At 33.9% G+C, this 20,597-nt stretch overlaps 3 protein-coding genes across 5 annotated transcripts; 2 read left to right on the forward strand and 1 right to left on the reverse strand.

Annotated features, from left to right (window-relative positions):
* Window positions 1-789: 789 nt before the first annotated feature.
* Window positions 790-3,581, forward strand: LOC130997593 (organelle RRM domain-containing protein 2, mitochondrial-like). The gene is made up of 3 exons (XM_057922960.1): window positions 790-1,587; window positions 2,940-3,008; window positions 3,114-3,581. Exons 1-3 carry the CDS (start codon window positions 1,452-1,454, stop codon window positions 3,359-3,361), a joined length of 453 nt encoding a protein of 150 aa, XP_057778943.1. The 5' UTR covers window positions 790-1,451; the 3' UTR covers window positions 3,362-3,581.
* Window positions 3,582-6,514: 2,933 nt separating this feature from the next.
* Window positions 6,515-13,197, forward strand: LOC130997594 (arginine biosynthesis bifunctional protein ArgJ, chloroplastic). 3 transcript variants are annotated; one of them, XM_057922961.1, is made up of 17 exons: window positions 6,515-6,777; window positions 6,955-7,083; window positions 8,284-8,407; window positions 8,610-8,683; window positions 8,929-8,973; window positions 9,230-9,280; window positions 9,364-9,432; window positions 9,571-9,629; window positions 9,865-9,934; window positions 10,281-10,361; window positions 10,438-10,524; window positions 11,086-11,208; window positions 11,650-11,712; window positions 12,062-12,139; window positions 12,226-12,371; window positions 12,602-12,672; window positions 12,769-13,197. In XM_057922961.1, the coding sequence occupies exons 1-17, from the start codon at window positions 6,718-6,720 to the stop codon at window positions 12,849-12,851; spliced, it is 1,413 nt and encodes a 470-aa protein (XP_057778944.1). In that variant the 5' UTR covers window positions 6,515-6,717; the 3' UTR covers window positions 12,852-13,197. The 3 variants fall into 3 exon arrangements, with proteins under 3 accessions (XP_057778944.1, XP_057778945.1, XP_057778946.1); XM_057922962.1 differs by having other exon boundaries at window positions 6,518-6,777; window positions 10,438-10,485; XM_057922963.1 differs by lacking the exon at window positions 6,515-6,777 and adding an exon at window positions 7,956-8,031 and having other exon boundaries at window positions 6,952-7,083.
* An 87-nt stretch (window positions 13,198-13,284) lies between these two features.
* Window positions 13,285-16,394, reverse strand: LOC130997595 (uncharacterized). Its single transcript, XM_057922964.1, has 3 exons — window positions 15,742-16,394; window positions 14,507-14,987; window positions 13,285-13,903 (listed from the first exon to the last, which is right to left on the reverse strand). The coding sequence occupies exons 2-3, from the start codon at window positions 14,957-14,959 to the stop codon at window positions 13,490-13,492; spliced, it is 867 nt and encodes a 288-aa protein (XP_057778947.1). The 5' UTR covers window positions 14,960-14,987; window positions 15,742-16,394; the 3' UTR covers window positions 13,285-13,489.
* Window positions 16,395-20,597: the final 4,203 nt, after the last annotated feature.

Consider the following 20,597-nt stretch of genomic DNA (forward strand, 5'->3'; position numbering starts at 1 on the left):
CCGGTGAATGACGATGCGGCTGGCAAGAGGTAGCTTTCCGATAGAAAATTGGTGATAAGGCATATGATTTAGCGTGTTTTTAGGAGTTTTGGCTATTCTCTCTTTATATATATATATATATATATATGTAAAAAAACATTGTATAATGGATAGTATATATATTAAAGAATTAACTTGGATGGTGAATATGGACATCAATCCAACTCGAAATCAATTAAGTGGTGTATACATACATATATATATATATATATATATATGTTGATTGATGTTAAAAAAAAATCAAATCATATAAATTAAACAAAATTCTAATAAAAATATTATCACCTACTCCTCTTGCCAACTCACCATGTAAACTAAAGAAAGTTATATTTTCATCATAAAAGAAAAAATTAAAATATACTCTAATTTTCATTAAAACTTTGAATGTACTAATTTTATATTAAAATATAAAATATAATATTATATATTAATTTTTAAAATAAAAACTAAAATGAGCGGAAAAAACTTATTAAGAATATATTATCCTTATTCGAATTTACTAATTCAAATGAGCCCAATTACCACATAAAATATTATCCGTAATTTCACAATTCATAATTACAACATAAAACTAATGAAATATTTTTATTTAGCTTTTTATGTGTTGTAGGCTGAAGTCCATTAAAAGATAAAGTTCATGTACAAAGCCCAAATACTAATTACACACAAACTAAAAATAATACTAATTACACACAAACTAAAAATAGTATAAATACTCATCTAACATTTTAGGGCTTCACAAGGGAAGCGGCGCCGCTAGACGCAGATGATCTTAAATCACACTTAATTCCTCTGCTCCCTTTTTCCCTTCCCTCGTCTGCATCTTGAATTCTAGCCTTCTCCCCCTACTCCTTTTTTCCCCTTCCCTCGTCTGCATCTTCCCTTCTCACTCGTCTGCATCCCTCCTCTGTATCTTCAGTTCCAGCTTTCGGGAAGAGGCAAAAGAGCCCCGTAACTTCGGGAGAAGGGGGGTCGCACAAATCCTCGGCGCGGAATAAAAAGGTCTGAAATGAAATGATATTTATAGGCGGAGTGTTATGCAAATTGGCTCCAAGATTGGTGGTTTTTAAATTTCAAATTTCAGTTTGGGCGCTTTTTTCTGGAGCCAAAATTTAAGGATTCTACCAGCTATGTGTAAAGAAAAGGGAAATATTAAAATATTAAAAACAAAAGCTGCAGATTTTCTCCAAACCCAGTGGATAATTAGGCAATAACTTTTGGACCAAAGGAAGTTGCTCTTGGCGGGAATCACATTCCCCTAGGATTCTATGCTTTAATATATGTATAGATAGATTCCTCCATTCTCATTCCTACTGAACCAGCTCAACAGAACAGGGGTTTTGCTAGGGTTTAATATCTCTTCCCATCTAACCTTGTACACGGTTTCCCATTTCTAAGAAATTCAAAACCTTATGGCCTTCGCTTCAGCTTTCCGTCGCATTTTTAACGGATCATCCACGCCGTCGCTCAATATACGCTCGCAGTTCTGTTCGATTCGTTTCAGTTCCACTCTTCCGACGCTCACCTCTCCTAAGCTCTTCATCAGCGGTATGCCTCTTCATTTTCTTTTAATTGTAATACGCATTTTTCAGTTCTATCACTGCTGTTTCGTTTGATTCTATTTTGTTTCTCAATTCGTGCCAAATCTTCGTCTAATGTCAATGGCAATGGATTTTGTGTATTTGAATCGGAGTATGTTATAACCTTGCCGAGTGTTATCCTTCCTATTTTTGCCATATCACAAATTATATGCAAATACTGGAAATGTGATTGCAATCGCCCATCACATAGTGAAGGCTTCCACTGTTTATTTTGGGTAGTACAATTATATAACGCAACTGCTAGTGGATGAAGATATTTGAATACTGATAATTGGAGATCTTCAAATGTTAAAGTGACTAGTAGATATATTTATGTACTTATATGGATGCACAAGCGCTTTTATGTTTGATCTATAAAGATGTATAATTCCCTCTGTGAGGCTTCGTGAAAATAAGTGAAATGTACATATACGTGTTACTATCAACTTCTTCATGTCTAACACTGTTGTATTGGTGCATTTAATCTAACCAACATGGCATATCTCACTCGTTATGATATGACATAACCCCCAAGTATAAGTCCATTGTTGTTGTATCTCTCATATGAATGTGAGAGCAAAACATATCCTCCCTCCGTCCCATTATAAATGTTCCATTATTTTTGGACACGAGATTAAGAAATGTGTAATAAGTAGATAAAGTGGATTGATGGAAATTATTTAAATATTAGGTATAGAGAGAATATATTACCAAAAAAGAATGAGACATTTTTGATGGGACATCCCATTATGGAAAGTGAGACATTTGTAATGGAACGTAGAGAGTAGTATTTTTTTTAATTTTATTTTGGAATGTGTGAAAGAATGGGTATCCGAAACACGTGTTGAAAGAAGATGTTTTCGATCAATCTTTTTTTAAAATGACTAAATTGAAACAGTTTTATCTCAATGGATCCCAGAAGTAATCTTACCATGACCTTGTCAGTAGATATCACCCAAAAATGTTGTATAAATAGAACTCAAATTTACTGGTCAGTATTTGCTCTCACGCCTTTTGGGATGTGAGTATTGCATGAAGCACTAGGAGCTATTTTTTTATTTTTAGAGCTCAACACAAGTAGCTTATAGAATCCCTAAATCATATAGCTTGAATGAAGTACTTTTGATATGTCATAGTTGAGACATTTAATGTTCTCGTTATCGCCTACTACTAATGATTCACCTTTGAAGAACATATTTTGAATACTAACATACTTGACACATGAGGTTTCTCAGAAAAAGAGGGTATTGGTTTCAACAGTTTGTGTCTCTGAAGATTATGTAAAGAATGACCTTCGATTCTTTAATTCTCATGAAACAGGTCTTTCAAGAACGACAACTGATGATAACCTATACAAGGCATTTGCACCTTTTGGAATTCTTCGTGAGGGTAAACAGCTCACACCTTATTCTTAGGCACACCGCCTGTCTTGGATATAAATTAATCTTCTATCCTGTTGATTTAGTCTTTCAAATTCTCGTGTTGATCTTGCAGCAAAAATTATCATTGACAGAGGCTCTGGGAAATCAAGGGGGTTCGGTTTTGTAACTTATGATACTGTGGAAGAAGCTGAGAAGGCAAGGGAGGGAATGAATGCCAAGTTCCTTGATGGTTGGGTAATTTTTGTTGACCCGGCCAAACCAAGGGAAGCTCCTCAACAACCTCCTCCTCCTCGGCGAGATATGCAATCTACTGAAACCGGTTACACTACGAACAAGACTGTTGGATGGAGTGGCTATTGACTTCTATCCAAATTCTTTGGAAGATATTTTGTAATTGACTGGAATATAATAGCTTTTGGAGAAACTGGACTATTTATTGAGACATTTGGACTGCAGAATCTGTGGTTAGTCGAAGCGAATTGTATACTAGTACAATATGCAATAGCTGGAGGTATATTTATATCTGCATCTGGCAATGGCATGAGGAAAAGTCACAGGCTAGTTTGTTACATTGTTTCTAGATATTTGTCCAGTTCCTCCTCTTTAGTTATTTTTTTGGTCAAATAACTTAATATCAGATCTGGTCATTTTGCTAAGGCATTATTATTTTCAGGAAATTGGTAGTAAGTTGGTAACTAGTGTTTGATGGGTACATGTTCCGGTGCAAAAAGTGGCCGAAACATGCTCACATTACAGCGGCTCGATCAAATTTTGGAGTCAAATTAAAGCCCAATTTATATTCAAGAACTTATTATTCCATGCGTGTACAAAGATTATACTACAATAATTGTTTTATTTAGCGTCTATAAGTAGTATACTACGTTTTTTCTAGGATATAATGCTGCATTCTGTATTTATGTTTTAACCTTACAAACATTCTTTATTTATCAAAAAATCACTCTTTTTATATTTCAAACTTAAAAACACTCTTTATTTATAAAAAAAATCACCTATAGTCTACCACATTAAATTCAATTATAACCACTTATTTTTATACGGTGGAACCCTTTATTTACAAAACATACATCCAACAATTATTTTAGTAAATAAAAAGTTGACTTTTTTTTTTAAGATCAATCTATTGAATAATATTTGGCGAAGAAGTATAGTATATTTTCTTTTCCTTGTAGTTACATTCTAACAAATATGTACAATTATATATACATATATATAGGGCTAGTTTTTATGGAGAAATTAATTTTTATGTGAAATTTAAAAATATTGAACATGTCAATATTTTTTTATGAACATACCAATAATTTTATTGAACGTTTGAGGATCGAATCCTAGAGTGCAAGATTTTCAACAAATACGTTTATTCATAAAAAAATTATTGACATGTTCATCAAAATTTGGACACATAATTTATTCTTAATTATTGATCGTTCGATGGATCATGATCAATTGATGAGATTGTTTCTCCCTTCTTTCAACATTTACCTTTCTCTATTGAATCTTTTCTTAGTGGTGCGGTTCTAGTGAGAACCACAATTTTCGTGAGAACATGAGAACTGTTAAATTTACTGCATCTGCTATACAAATTAACGCATCTGCTATTAAATTTACTGTATTTGAAAAAAATACTAATTTTGCTCCCTTGAGGATTCGAACCCAGGTTCTGCATTCATCCACCAAGATGATACATCCACGATAGATCTTGATGATCTAATGGTTTAAAATGGTTCTTCGTTCTTATTTTATTTAGTGGTTCTTATTTGAACCTCTATATATATATGTGTGTGTGTGTGTGTGTGTAAAGAAAGTGGATCATGTAGATCTATTTCATTTAGGTAGTATAAAAATTTAAATTTGGATCCCACATTTTATTTATGTGGACACATAAAAATATAAGAGATATTGTCTCTTAAATTTATGATGATTTATAATTTTTTGCATTTTTTTAAAGTCTTCTTAATGTTTTTTAATATGAATAATGTTGAACATAAAAATATGCATAGATATTTCATAATATATCATCCTAATTTACTATTTATCTTTTGTTTTTCTCCTATAATATATTTATCTGTTGTGGATGTTACTGTTATTGTGTCCGAGTGCAGAGAATATAAGATGGCAACGGTGACAACATGGTGCTGCTAATGTCAGCCAAAGTAGGGATTTGGGGTGGTGATGACGATGATGGCGGCATTAGGCTGATGGTGTTTATGAGTTGGAGATGGGACAACGACATCAAACATCGATAACTAAGTCAGTCGTTGACGTGAGCTGTCCGACGGATAATAGAGACGAGGAGCAGGTAGTGGCGGCCACACCGATTGCGGGCGCACCTGAACGAGCTCCACACCGATGGTTATTTCCAAAAAATCAAAATACGTCTTACGTAAAATTATTTAAACACAATATACATATAGTTAAATATAAATATACATAAATCTGAAATTTGTGTGCACTTACGCATTTTTTACTTGAAATTGTTATTTATATTTTCATATTTGAGTTCGAGATTTTCATGCTATAAAAGAGGATTAGAAATATAAAAATAAATAAAAAAATATTATAAAAATATTTAAATAACTTGTTGGAGGAGGATCTTAGCTTATAAATTACTCCCTTCGCCCCCCAAAATAACTTTCTAGGAAGGAGGGACATGTTTTAAAATAAAGTTGTTGAGTATATTGAAAATTGTGAAAAAATGTTATTATTAGTATTGAAAGTAGTGAAAATATAATATCGTGAGTGCTGAAAAGTTAAAACATAAGAATAAATGGGGTATTATTAATGGTGTGATAGTGTCCTAAAATGGATAGAAAATTATTTGAGAGACAACACAAAAAGAAAAGATATGAAGTTATTTGAGGGACAGAGGGAGTATTTAAAAAATTTATTTAATTAAATATTTTAAGAATTATAAATTCTTAAACAATTATTTTGAAAATTTTATAAGATCAGTTAAGTGCCTATTACCTACTCCCACTGTCCCAATTAATTTGATCAATATTTTTTTTGGGTCGTCCCAACTAAATCGATCAATTTCCTTATATAAAGTAAATATAAATAAGAAAATATTTTATTATTTTATTATTGAATACATTTAAAATACTATTAATCTATACTAATAGAAAAAGAACCTAAGGCATCATAAGACATAACTTGTAGATTGTCGATTTTACCCCTATTACATATTTTATTTTAAGGTTATATATTTATAAGAATATATTAATTCATTAGATATTACACTTAATCTATGTGATATATATCTATAGCTATTGATAATTAAGGTTTATAGATAAATATATCCATTCAATAAATTATCTAATAAAAGTAATGAATTAATAATTTTTTTAAAATAATAGATTATCAAATAAAATAATATTAATTACATATTTTTCCTGCTAATTTCTTAAATTTTGAAAAAGTTAATCAAACTTAGGACGAATAGAGTATTAATGTTCACCTACAAAAAGTATTTTATCATCAGCATTCTTCCACAGTCAAACATTGTAAATGCAGAAAAGAAAAGAAAAGTAAGAAACCAATAAGTTGACGTTTGTGATTTGTGAATTTTGAGAATCTGAGGAATATACAGTAGTGTTCGACGCCCACTTCCACTCAAACTCAAAATCCAAAGTCTTGCTAAACCCTAAATTAAATTACTACTAAATTGGTTTTCCTCCCTCCCGCTCCAGGCGTCAACAATGTCTCTCTACGTTTCTCACCATTTCACCCTCAAATTCTCCGGACTCAATCAATCCAAGGTTTGCATTTCTATTCGGTAAAATCCCTCCATTCAACTATACATGCAGTAGGTTTTGGTACATGTCGCTAGAAATGAGAAATGTTCATTTCTCCTTAGTCGATTGCTTCTACATTTATAATTAAATAAATAGATAAGAAAATCTGCATTTACTCAGACCGGCTATTTTGTTGTGCAGATATCTTACTCAGCAAGTCGTTTGAGAATGAATAGCTGCAGAATTTTTGCGGCAGTGTCTGTTGGAGAGGATGTGTCGAATTACATACCAGCAGCTCCTATATTGCTGCCTGAAGGGCCATGGCATCAGGTCAGTAAATAGTGTCGAAATTTCTATTTTTCCATGTATATTTGGTGCTCTTTCAGTGAGTATACATGCGTGTATACAGTGTGGGTTATGTGAGTATGCAAATGCAGGGACGGAGCCAGGAATTAAGTTCAGGGGGGGCTGAATTTACTACGGGCCGCCCCCGAGAATTTTTTTTTGGGCTTCCGTATATTTAAGGCATTTTTTTATTAAAATACGAGCATAATAATAATAATAACAAACAACATTTTCTTAGATTATATAGTTTCAATATATTACAAATTAGTTTCAATACATTACAATTTTTTTTTGAACATTTCGTATATTTTAGGCATTTTTTTATTAAACGACAAACATAATCTAAATAACAAACAATTTTTTTTGGGCATTTCATACATTTTCTATTAAAAGACAAGTATAATAATAATAGTAATAATAATAATAAACAATATTTTCATAGATTATCTAGTTTTAAAAAACACGATTATCCTTAAGTTAAGTATATATGAGTGAATATAACAAGCAAATCAATTTTTGTATAACCAAGTTTCACTATATTTTATTAAATGAATTTTGTTTAGTTCAACTTATTAAATTGAATTTTATGTAGAAATTATATTGGTCTCGATCATAGAATGGGCCACTAAAAAAATTGTATACACATATATATATTTAAATAAATATTTATATACATTTATATATTTATTATGCATATATATACATAGAAAAATTTAAAATTTTGAGGGGGGCGGTGGCCACTACCAGCCACCCCCCTGTCTCCGTCTTTGTGCAAATGAGCTTCTGTTTTGTGCTCATGTGTTTGTTCGAGTGCAATCTAGTGTGTATTATGTTAGTCATTCATCATATGGATGCAGTTTCAGCTGTCTGCCCTTGATAACTGGGAGGACTCATGTTTGTCTGCTCCTTACATGCATGGAAAAAGATTATCAGGTTGAGTTTGTCTTGATTGAATACTTGTGTTTGATTCAGAATCTAAATCATTGTTTGGTTTGTAAATTTAATTTTTATTCATTATTAGTACCCCAATGTTGAGATAGAATATGAGCTGGATAAAGTAGTGCAATTTTGACGAATATACTTTTGAAGTTACACTATCAAAAATTGATGAGTTCTCCAAATGGACCAGTTAAGGTGTTTGCACGTCGTTTTAGTTCACCACTAATATGGACTTCAAAGTTCCAGATTCCAGGTGGAGTTACAGCTGCAAAGGGTTTCAAAGCTGCTGGGATGTATGGTGGACTGCGTGCAGTTGGAGAGAAGCCTGACCTTGCACTGGTTACTTGTGATGTAGATGCCGTATCCGCAGGTTTGATCTCCTTGTTAAAGAAGTTAACAATAGCAAGATTCCATTTAGACTGTAGCTCATATTATTAAACCAGCATCCGAGTGGGATCCTTGATATACTGCAACCTTTTACAACACTTGTGTCTTTAAAGAAATTCTTGAGTCTTGGTTCATTAGCTTCTTAAACATGTGCTTTGTTCCAACTAGCCTACTTAATTTTGTAGGCACATTTACAACTAATGTAGTTGCTGCTGCACCAGTACTATACTGTAAAGAGGCTCTAGAAAAGTCTGCAACGGTATGTTATTACAAGCCTATTTATGTTGGCTGTAGGGAATCTCCTTGTGCAGTGACCTTAGCCTAATGGCAACAGTTTTCTTACCTTTCTCCTAAAATTACCTAATTATATCTCTATTCTTCAATTTACCCCATCCTCTCGCTGAAAAACTTACAAATGATGAGAAAAGAAGAGAATTTAAGACACCAGGAAGAAGGAAAACATCTTCACATGACTGAACTGATATGTATGCCTCATCATCTCAGGGCCGTGCAGTACTGATAAATGCTGGTCAAGCAAATGCAGCAACGGTAACTGTTCGTAATATTACAGCTGTTGCTCATTAAAACAACAATAATTACTTGGTCTAGATAAATTTAGATTAAAGAATACAAAATAGTTTTATTTTTCTTGGAGAAACAAATTAAACGTCCTAGGAATTCAGCTAGGATATTTCTCTACACTGCTTCCAGAAGTTAGATCATTTTGAGTTGCAGTGGCTATTTGTGCTAATACATGTTTTAACGTGATGGAACTATATTCCTTAAACTTATTTATAATTTATAGGGTGATGCCGGTTATCAGGATGTCATAGAATGTTCTCATGCCCTGGCTGAGGTATCTGTATTTGAGTTTACCTTTCCTTTCAAATTTTAATTGCACAAATAGTGTTTTATGTATCTAACTTGTTAAGAATACAGTTACTGCAGCTCAAGCCAGACCAAGTTTTGATTGAATCCACTGGGGTGATTGGTAAACGTATCAAGAAGGTAGAAAAAGTAGTCATGATTATTAGTTATGCTTAATGTGTGCATGTATTCATAACTTGCTCAAGGTTATATTTAACAATCCAGATAGCTGCGATTTAGCTGTTCATCTGGCTAAATGCTATTCTTTCTCACATGCAGGAAGCACTTCTCAAGTCACTTCCAGATTTAGTAAATCTTCTGTCGTCAACTATTCAAGGGTAATTCGTCAGAATAGCTCTATAACCCCTTATCTGATGATAAATATTAGACCCATAGATAATGTTCCTTTTCTTCGTCCAGCTAGTTTTCTTGATTTGGATGTGAAGATGAGCTTTTCCTTTTCCTTTCTTCCGTTAAAATGCATAGTTGAATCCACTTCATCCTATTTCCTTTGTTTTTATTCTCTATTTCCATTTTCCACCTTAAATTTTCTGATTTATTGTTTGCTTGCAGGGCAGATTCTGCTGCTGTAGCAATAACTACCACAGATCTTGTGAGCAAAAGTATTGCAATAGAATCTGAGGTGTGGAACTCTTTATTCATGCCTACATTGTATTTGTCTTATTTATTATCCAATCATGATTGACACAATGACACTGAACTGCTCTGGAGCTGAAGTTAACATCTTGAATTACTGTATACTTTACTGCTAGCATGCCAATCTATGATGTTAATAGGTCCCTGTAAGAAACACAGACACAAAAACACATGTATATATTTGTTTGAGGTTGGTCTTTAAAGGGCTAAGATTTTTAGCAATGTGTGTCATCGGTTTCAATAGTTTGATAGTTTTGAATTGGATGGTTGGGCTTTAAGATGATCTGTTTCCCTACAATCATTGTTAGTTTTTCTGTTATCTATTGAATTAGGTTGGAGGAAAGCAAGTAAGGATTGGTGGTATGGCAAAAGGTTCTGGGATGATTCATCCTAACATGGCCACGATGCTTGGGGTTTGTATTTCTGATTTCATTATTTTTCTACAAAATTTTAATAAAATAATCCATTTTAGTGATTTAACTTTCATAGGTTATAACAACTGATGCCTCAGTTACAAGTGATGTGTGGCGAAAAATGGTACGAGTTGCTGTCAGCCGTAGTTTCAATCAAATTACTGTGAGTGATAAAGTTCTTCCAGTTCTTTGTTTTAGAAGGATTTATTAGCTTGAAACTATAAAGGCAATACACACACTAGCTTATGGTTTTGTATGGACAATTTTACATGTATAGTGTCCACTAACCTGTAGTCCCTCTATTTCCTGGTGTACAGTTGACACGTTACTTGTCTGACAATTGACACATATGTCTGGCAATTTTACATGTATAGCATTGTCCATTCTATTGATTAATGAATGCATTGCTTTAGGAAACATACTAGTCTTATTTGTGTAAGTGACAGTGTAACACAGATTGACTAGTTTATAGTTCTTAGCAATTATCATAAGATGCATGATTTAATGATCAAACATGAGTTAATGGAATCTAACTAGCACACACATCCACACATATTCTATTGAATCATAACAAGTTAAGAGACCATCTTCCTTTGGCCATTCACGTTCTCCTGTTGTATATTGATCAGTATGTAACTCTGAGTAAAGTTTCCTTTTCCTGATAGTAACTGATGAGTGAGATAAGGTTGTATTCACTTTTAGCCTACTTGATGCTGTTTGGCAGGTAGATGGAGATACCAGTACTAATGATTGTGTCATTGCTTTGGCTAGTGGCCTTTCAGGAGCAAATAAAATATCATCTTTTGATAATTCTGACGCACAACATCTGCAAGCATGTCTTGATGCTGTACGTATCTCTATCGTAGTTGGTATCAAATAATCTGTATGTTACTACTCAGGCTGGCATATACTGTATCTGACTATCTGGTATTCGTCTGTTCTTGTTTGTATCATCATAACCTGTATAAAAACTGCATTCAGATTAAAGCTTCTTGCTCTTTGTAGCAGGGGAAGTTCAGTTTCTACGAATTTCCTGTACTTATTTCCCAGGGAGGAGCAAAAATGAAGTACAATAGGTTTGGGGGGCTATTGATTTTATTTCATGGAGAACTGGTTTGTACAAAATAGGATAAATCTATTCACCTAATCAACATTGTGGTTCAACTTATATATAGATATGTAGTATGTGGTTAATGCTTTAGGTAGGGAACCTTGGATAGTTTACATGGTAGGTAATTTGGTCTGATACATTCAGAGAGGATCTGAGTTGACATTTTCTTTATGTCAGGTAATGCAAGGTCTTGCAAAGTCAATAGCTTGGGATGGCGAAGGAGCAACCTGTTTGATTGAGGTGTGCATATTTTCACAAAACAATTACTCCATCTGTTTTAAAAACCTTTTCCTTGTTACATATGTAATAGCTGAAAATGATTGTTCCAGTACAAAAATAATCTGCTACTAGCTGAGAAGGAATAATTCTTAGCTAGCTTTTTATTCAAGTAAAGTATCTCACTGAAAGGCAATGCACCATTAAAGGCTGAGTCAAGAATATATAATCTGTTGCTGTGGTGCCCTCCTAGTATTTTTTAATCGGGAGATATATTACTGTCTTATGCATGAAGTTGGTTTGACCAACAGAAGTTATGAGTCTATAGAATCTGTAGATAGCTTCTCCTGATTTAACTGAATACATTTTTCAGGTCCAAGTATCAGGAGCAGGTACAGAAGCTGATGCAGCAAAAGTTGCACGATCTGTGGCATCTTCTTCGTTAGCCAAGGCACGATAAAATATGTTTCGATTATCTGATAAAGAAATTCTGATTAAGACTTGCTCGGATGTTAATTTTCATTATCTATGTAGTAGGCTGCAGTATATGGCAGGGATCCTAATTGGGGGCGCATAGCTTGTGCTGCTGGTTATGCTGGAATTCCTTTTAATCAAAACAACCTTCGAATATCACTTGGTGATACTATATTGATGGACAAAGGCCAGCCACTGTCATTCGATAGGTAACATTAATTACCTGAAATGAGATGGAACTACAGCCAATCAACATGTCTTGGACCTTGTTTTAAAAGCCACCTCTTCTTTTGGCTCAAAGAAGCCCTTCAAACTGAAATTTCCGCGTACTCTGCATGCATTGAGGCACACACAAGTTCTTATTAACTGCTGATAGGATCCCTTTGAGCGGTCAAGTTCCTTTCCTTTCGTCATAATGACCCCCAAAAAAATGTTTCAGGACTGCTGCTAGTAATTACCTCAGAGAGACAGGAGAGAGACATGGGACAGTCATAATTCAGATATCTATTGGTAAGTTTGGGAAAACTGTTGATGCCATGGTTGGGCATATCAACATGACCTTGGAATTCTTTTTCATCTTACACAATTATTGCCTTGTTAAAACAGGTGATGGTCCGGGCATGGGACAAGCATGGGGCTGCGACCTCAGCTACGATTATGTGAAGATAAATGCAGAGTACACAACTTGAGCAGATGGGCTTCACTCTTACATTATTATGGACCTCAGCTACGATTACGTGAAGATAAATGCAGTTCACAACTTGAGCAGATAGGCTTCACTCTTACATTATTATGAAACCAGCTTTCGGTCTTCAGCCCAGCAGTTGGTCGATGGATAAAATTGTAATCTGGCATTAGTAATCGATTCATCTTAGATAAAGGAATTTTTACTAAATCTTGTATTCTTGTCTGGATCTTAATCAGCAGCCTCTAAGCAAGCAAATGTAGAAGCGAGCATTTAAATTGTAATTGAGGCTGCCAAGAAAAATGCAATGACCCGATTCAATGCAGCCTACCAATCTTTAAAACCCAAAAGCGAACTCGGTGCAATTTGATAAAACATTTGCCGTGTGGAAAAATCCTCACTGAAAAACAAACGTGTGGACAAAGACCAACAATAAATTTTGACAAATCCACCCATAAACTAGGTCACCGAAAAACATAGGTCAAACTACAACCAAAGTCACCAAACAAAGCACTCAAAACCATGGTAAAACAATCATCTGACAAACATTTCTCATGCATCTTAGAACGTTCATGGATCAACCAAAATCTCAATCTCTACTTATTTATGTACACCGGTAGAAAAACAAGCATCCATGACTCATCACGTAGCCTCCGCAACTGGAAAGTGCATATTTCTGACAGATTGCTTCAGGAAGCTACTCCCACAGAATGGATCTGGGCTGCCAACATCAAAATCTACAGGTGGTTCGCTGAAACTGTCTCCGTAGGTCTCATAGAAGGGCCTGAGCCTAGTGGACCCACTACCACTTTTCCGAACTGGCTTCTTATCCTTACCCTTGCTGCCTCGTGAAGATTTAGAACCACTCTTCTGCTTGTACTTCCCATACTTCTTGCTATTGCTGCGATAGCTTTGATTCTTATTTGATGGAAGATGTGACACAGATGTTGGGACTGGGTCGTACACTTCAGGAGCCCAGGTTACTGAGAGATCCTTGAGTGGTATTCCCTGTTTTTCACGGCTACCTTTCATGGCAGATACAAGCTTCAAAGGAACCTGGGAGATAATAGCATCAATAAGAAAAGAAAGAAAACAATGCAACTGTCGACACTACATTCTCAGAACCTAATCTTTACAGATTTTATCATACAAGAGTATCGTACAACCAGGATCGAATCAAGAAAGATACAGATAAGCAAGGAAGCAGAGTAACCTCATTAGTGAAATGACACATTAAAATGCTCAAACAGTTACTCGATACAGAAGAAAATTTCTGGTGTATAGACAACATAAAACCAAATCTCTCACAAGATTTTGGTCAAGGGAAATAAATATATGAGAGATTATGTATGAAATTCACTTAAGCAAACTTCATAAAAGGTATGTCTTCATCAACCAAGACCAAAGGGAAACAGTATAAATCCCACAAACTGAGAGCATAAGATAAAACCACATTTTCAAGGAACTTACACAATCAAATAACAGCATGAGCGTATTTCGATACACCAACAACTAAATTGATGTCAATATACTTATATGACTAGCCGTAGAAAATCCAGAATGACATCATTAATAATTTCTATTGCACAAGAGAGAGTTCATATACTTGAAAAATAATTGACAAAGTAGAGTAGGCCTGAGATTGTAATGAAAGCTTACAGGCAGTGATTTGGATCGTGAATAGCACTTATTAGAAGGATTATTAATGTCATTTGCTTCAGAGACTTCAGCACTAATATCTTCCTCCTGCTCTTCTTTCTCACCAATGATTGCATCTACGGAGGGCTTCGGCCCACAAAGAGGTGGAAATGTGGCACACTTGCTTAGGCATTTCTCAGATGCTGAATTACCTGTTTCACTCTTTTCTAAGCCTTGGCATTCACATTCTTTCACCACATTGACTACATAATCCTTCCCAGGAGATAGGTCGAGTTCATTAGTTGATGATCCACTATCTTCAACATCAAAAAACTCTGTCAGACATGTTTTGAGGTCATTCATAGAAAGATCCTTTGAGTTGTTCTGAGATTGATGGTCAGGGTCTGTTGAAGAACAGCCGCTGCTTTCTATATCTAGACAAGCTGATGTATTATGAGGACCAAACACTTCCATCTACACCGGAAACAGCTGCAGAAAAGAACTGTAAATGCAAAAATCTGAGTTGATTAGTCACACACATGTAAGAATGATAACCACAAGACTATGTAACCTAAGATATCTGTCAATAAAATTTGAATATACTACTGTGCAAACGTCAGAAGATCATTCGATTCAATATTTAATCACCATAAGATAGTTAGATGGACCATCATCCTAGAGTAGGAAGAACAAAGAGATATTGAAACACATCACATAGCAACGGCCATCGGGGCACATATCATATTATACCATTTGATCAAGTGCACCCATACAATCAGATGGTACTATTACAATAATAACTGACATCGAAGTATTTAGTAACAACTATCTAGTCCTCACTGTTTCAAAAAATACAGATTTAAACTTCTTAATGTATTGAATTTGAGCTTGGATCAACAATAAGGACTTCATATTCTCTGCTTTATAACCGTATTCCAAGTCCAACACCTATTCCTCCACTTTAATTCATACGCAGCATAGTTTCAAATTAATGTACTTGAAATTCATTAACCACATGACAATGTAGTAGAGCTCTGAAGCAGCTATCAAGCCAAAGAAATACAGCCAGTGTTTTAATTTAGACCCTCAGTTTCAAATCCTGGCGAAAATACAACTATACAAGTAACAAGTGCATCAAATAAGCATAACCAATAACAAGCCATGGACTATCAACAAATCTACAAAATCGGAATAAAATAACTCAAGGAATAATAAGTATATTATCCAGAAAAAAACTTAAGAAATTCATTAATTACCTCAATTAACTCCTCAAAACGAAACGTTGTCCGATCACCAGAAAATCCGAAGATCAACTAATTCCAATGTCCACGTCAAAATAATAAGAAATCCTTACGTCACGTCGACTATACCTAGCCGGAAAGCGAAAAACAGAGCGCAAGAAACCTCGATGGAAAAACCGATCCAAAAACAAAATTGAAGGCAAAACGTTAACTACTAAGATTACCACGCCGATCACTTTTCTGAAGATGTTTCAAACGATGAAAAGATGAGCCGCCATAGAAGGATGTGACGCCGGGGCGCGTGGACAAGAGAAGGTGGTTGGAAGGCACCGAATGCATCGTTCGATGCTCTTCAGATCACGATTTCCCAATTTTTCCGGTAAACGTTGTCTAAATTCTACGGTCCAACAACCTACCGAGCAAAGAGAGACAGAGAGAGAAAGCAGAAGAAATCAGAGGGAGTAGAGAGAGAATACGAGATGAGCAATTAAACCGGGGAGTGTCGGAACCATTGGCATTTGACAGTGCAACCCTAATCGTAGGAAGAGAGAGAGAGAGAGAGAGAGTCAGAGATTTTTATGGAGAAGAAAATGAAGATAAATTATCAAACGGCAAAACTGCTTTCATCGTAGTATTAGGAGTAATAGTCCCTCCATCCCAGCTTTTAGTATCCAACTTTCTTTTTTTTGGCTCTCCCACATTTTAATATTCATTTCTATTTTTAGTAAAAATAAGTGAGGCTCATACTCCACTTTAATTATTTTAACTCTCACATAAAATATGGGACCCTTATTCCACTCACAACACATCAATCACTTTATTAAAACGCGTGCCGTTTTCAACTGGATATCAAAAGCTGGGAGAAAGGGAATATGTTTTTTGAGGGGTGGGGGTTATGTTATGGGCGCTTATTAATGCACACCGACTTTGGGTTGATTTTTAGTTTTTCCATCAATTTTAAAATTTGTCAAAAATACATAAAATTTAGGGTTAATTGCATATAGATTACTGAACTTTTAACAAATTCTCATTTTGCACTTGAACTTTAAAATCTTTATTAAAATTACTTAATTATTATTTTCTTCTCATTTTGTATATTTGTCCATTTTTCGATCAAACTTTAAGCTTGAAATTACGTCGTTTTCATTCAACTATACATTACAGCGTCGGTTCTATTTTTCCATACGTTCATATTTATGTCACGCAAGCATATTCATGTCAAACGAGTATATTTATGTCATGTCACTACGATGAAAAATGGACAAATATACAAAATAAGATAAAATTTATCATAATTTTGAATTATATTTAAATTGAAATGACATAACATCTCAAAAATGGACTAAATGTTTGGACTTTTTTGTGTTATTGAGTTGAGTTGTTCGTTAAAAAATTCACATAAAAGTTGTTGGAGCTGAAATAGAAATTTTATTAAAAAATAAAGAAAAAAATAGAGGGAAAAAGGACTAAAAAACCCTTGAAAGCACAAATGCTAACAAAGGGGCGAATCTCAAAGGATCCGTCAAAAAGCAAAAATAAAAACCACGTGAAAACACTCGCAAAGGACCATGGGAAGTCGAAACAAAGAAAACGAAAACTAAGAGGAGGCGTCCTCGTCTTCATCACCCTCGTCGTCCAACATATCTCCCCAATTTTTCTTTTTTCTAGAGACCACTGCCGACATAGTTTGGGCTGCGTCGGAAGATGAGTGAATCACAAAGTTTTGCAAAATCGCCCCTCCAGACTGAGCCTTCTGCACTTTATTCAAGAACTCCACCGGCAACGGAGTGTCAAGAACGGCGCCAGTAGCACGGCCAGGAGCTTTTTGGAAATCCGAAGACATACCATTCTTGATTATACGCCTGAGTCTGTGCTTAATAGATGAATCATGAACCTTCCCCTTCTTGGTAGTCCCCTTTGGACGCCCTCGGCCGCGAGTTATCAAAGCCAGATCAGGATTGCTACTGTTGCTGTTCTGGAGCATTTCCTGAGCTCGCTGCACTTTTATATTGGTCTCCAACATCGTTTCTTTTATAGCCAATTTGGTTTCAAGAGCCATCACATCGTTCTCTTTAGCGCTCAAAGAGCTCTCTCCCAACTCTCCCGGAGCAGCATCCATTATAAGCACCTCATCGATCTCCTCTTCACTGTCTGATACTCTATACAGACCGCCCTCCTGTTCCGAGGAATGTCCCAGCTGCTGACCTCCGTGTGGCTGAACCAACTCTTTCCCAGAATGCCTCTTCTCAATCAATTCATTCCCAGACTGCCTCCCTTCAATAGAGTTATCCGCCTTCTTCTGTCGTGCAATGGGAGATGACTGAAAATTGTCAAGTGTCCCAATATTCCTTTCTGCAGAAAGTTGTGCTATCTGCCCCAGAGCAGCCTCACCCGCCTCCCTTGCCGGCGAAAAAGACACTTCATCCTTAAGCGGATCTTCATTAGCATAAAAGTTGTTGGAGACCAACCACATATTTGATTAAATATCATAAAGAAAAACAACATAAAGTTTTGCTAATGTTATACAGTTATGTATTTTTTGATAAATTATATTTTTTTTGAAAAAATCAGAATAAGATCAACACTCGTGTATTTAGGCAGACCTAAATAACTCATTTTTTCAGAATATAAATGATAAAAAGAAAAAAAATATAGGGTTGCTATACGTGTATTTTGCTAATAATGGGAAATAAGGAAATTGGAAAGTTTGTTCGCATTTATTTCTTTAATAATTTCACTAAAAGTTACTCAACATTATAATTTTTACAACCATCAGGATATTCATATTTTCAAACAATGTCGAGCACATGAAATATTTGATCGTTTTGGATTTGAGTCATTAAATGAAGAAATAAATAATTAATAATCGTTAAAAATGTGGGGTAAGATTTATCATCGTTTTTTATCACACATTTAAAGATAATCTAATAGAAAAGGGGTTAATTGTAGTTTATGACCTGAACTTTAGAGTCATTTGTAAATATGACTCGAACTTTAAAAAATATAAAAAAAAATAGATTAAACTTTGAAATCATTTGTAAAAATAGCCTGAACTTTGAAAAATACAAAAAAATAGCATGAACTTTGAAATCATTTGTAAAAATGGCCCAAACTTTGGAGTCATTTGTAAAAATGACACTAACTTTAAAAAATACAAAAAAATGACATGAACTTTGAAGTCATTTGTAAAAACGGCACGAACTTTATTAATACAAAAAATGACTCAGTTTTTATCAAATGTATAAAAATGGCATGAGCTTATACTTTCGGATTCGAATTATGATAACGTGGAAAGTTCGACATTGACGTGAAAATTATATAAAAATTATAAATTCACTTGGAATATCTATAATAAAGTATGATAATTAATTCTCTTATCATAAGAATTTTAATCTCGTACAAATAATTTTTCTCTCGTAAAATATTATTAACAATACGATTTTTTTTTTAAGTTCAGACCATTTTTACAAATTTTCAAAGTTCAAATTATTTTTGTATTTTTTTTAAATTCGTGTTATTTTTACAAATGACTTTAAAGTTTGGCTATTTTTACAAATGACTTCAAAGTTCATATCATTTTTTGTATTTTTTTTAAGTTCATGCCATTTTTATAAATGACTCTAAAGTTCAGGCCATTTTTACAAATGACTACAAAGTTCATGCCATTTTTCTGTTATTTTTAAAGTTCGGGCTATTTTTACAAATGAATTCAAAATTCAGGTTATTTTTTTGTATTTTTTAAAGTTCGGGCCATATTTACAAATGGCTCAAAAGTTCAGGCCATAAACTACAATTAACTCAATAGAAAATCATTATGAGAAAGGTCAACACGGAAAAGTTGGGTTTGGATAATAGAGCCGACCGTGCCTGCTGACTTGGATATGTTTTGTTGGACTAAAAGCACGCCAATAGAATATAACTAGTATGTCTCCCGTGCGATGCACGTAATATATCTATTGTAAATTTAAAATTATGCTATTAATAAATACTATAATTTTTTTAAATATTATTATCTCAATTAAATAAATAATGAAATGTGACATTTTTGAAAATATATATACACGGTTGCATCCATTTCTTTTTGGCGATATAATATTAATTAGATTATATCAAATACTTATAATAATATTATCCTGTTATCATCGAATATCAATCCATTTGAGCCATTCAATATTTACCTAGCAATATTAAAATACAAAAATTATTATACTCCTTCCGTCCACCAAAGATATGTCACTTTACTTTCGCCACGGATTTTAATAAAATGTGAGTGAAGTTGGTAGTGGAGTAAGAGTCCTACTTTAAATGTGAGTGGAATTGTGTGGACTCTATTACTAAAAATGGATGTGGCATATTTTTTGTGGACAGACAAAAAAGAAAATTGTGGCATATCTTTGATGGACGGAGGGAGTACATCATTACAGTAAATTGGGAATCAATCAATTTGAAATCAAAATATGTTATGGATAACCTATAAAAAAATACATATATATAAAAATCACACAACATTATAAAATAAAATTTTATTACTCAAAAGTATTAGTTGTTGAGCCATCATCAATACAACTTGATGGCTTAAAATATAATCAATATTTCAAGGCCCATAAATTAACAATTAATTTCTAAAATTTGTTTTAAACTTTATGTCTAATTTTTCAATTAACCCAACATAAAGTAACCAAAATCTTTAAATATCAATTTGATATATTTATTAAATCTTAATTCAGATAGGTTATTAAGACTTTTTTTTTTTAATTTGATTCAAAAATCTTATCATTGATTTTTAAGGTGGTATGTAAAATATACAAATATTTCATTCATTCCTAAACTATCATAATGAAATTGATCCAAGTATAATGCAAAATTTATAT

Source organism: Salvia miltiorrhiza, chromosome 8, assembly GCF_028751815.1.
Source record: "Salvia miltiorrhiza cultivar Shanhuang (shh) chromosome 8, IMPLAD_Smil_shh, whole genome shotgun sequence".
NCBI lineage: Eukaryota > Viridiplantae > Streptophyta > Magnoliopsida > Lamiales > Lamiaceae > Salvia > Salvia miltiorrhiza.

Bases quoted from the DNA above. Each gene is read 5' to 3' on its own strand.
- LOC130997593 (XM_057922960.1), top strand. From the start codon at position 1,452: ATGGCCTTCGCTTCAGCTTTCCGTCGCATTTTTAACGGATCATCCACG. The intron at 1,588-2,939 runs GTATGCCTCTTC...CTCATGAAACAG, and splicing joins TCCTAAGCTCTTCATCAGCG to GTCTTTCAAGAACGACAACT. The intron at 3,009-3,113 runs GTAAACAGCTCA...TTGATCTTGCAG, and splicing joins TTTTGGAATTCTTCGTGAGG to CAAAAATTATCATTGACAGA.
- LOC130997594 (XM_057922961.1), top strand. From the start codon at position 6,718: ATGTCTCTCTACGTTTCTCACCATTTCACCCTCAAATTCTCCGGACTC. The intron at 6,778-6,954 runs GTTTGCATTTCT...TTTGTTGTGCAG, and splicing joins CCGGACTCAATCAATCCAAG to ATATCTTACTCAGCAAGTCG. The intron at 12,673-12,768 runs GTAAGTTTGGGA...TTGTTAAAACAG, and splicing joins CATAATTCAGATATCTATTG to GTGATGGTCCGGGCATGGGA.
- LOC130997595 (XM_057922964.1), bottom strand. From the start codon at position 14,959: ATGGAAGTGTTTGGTCCTCATAATACATCAGCTTGTCTAGATATAGAA. The intron at 13,904-14,506 runs GTAAGCTTTCAT...ATTATCTCCCAG, and splicing joins CACGATCCAAATCACTGCCT to GTTCCTTTGAAGCTTGTATC.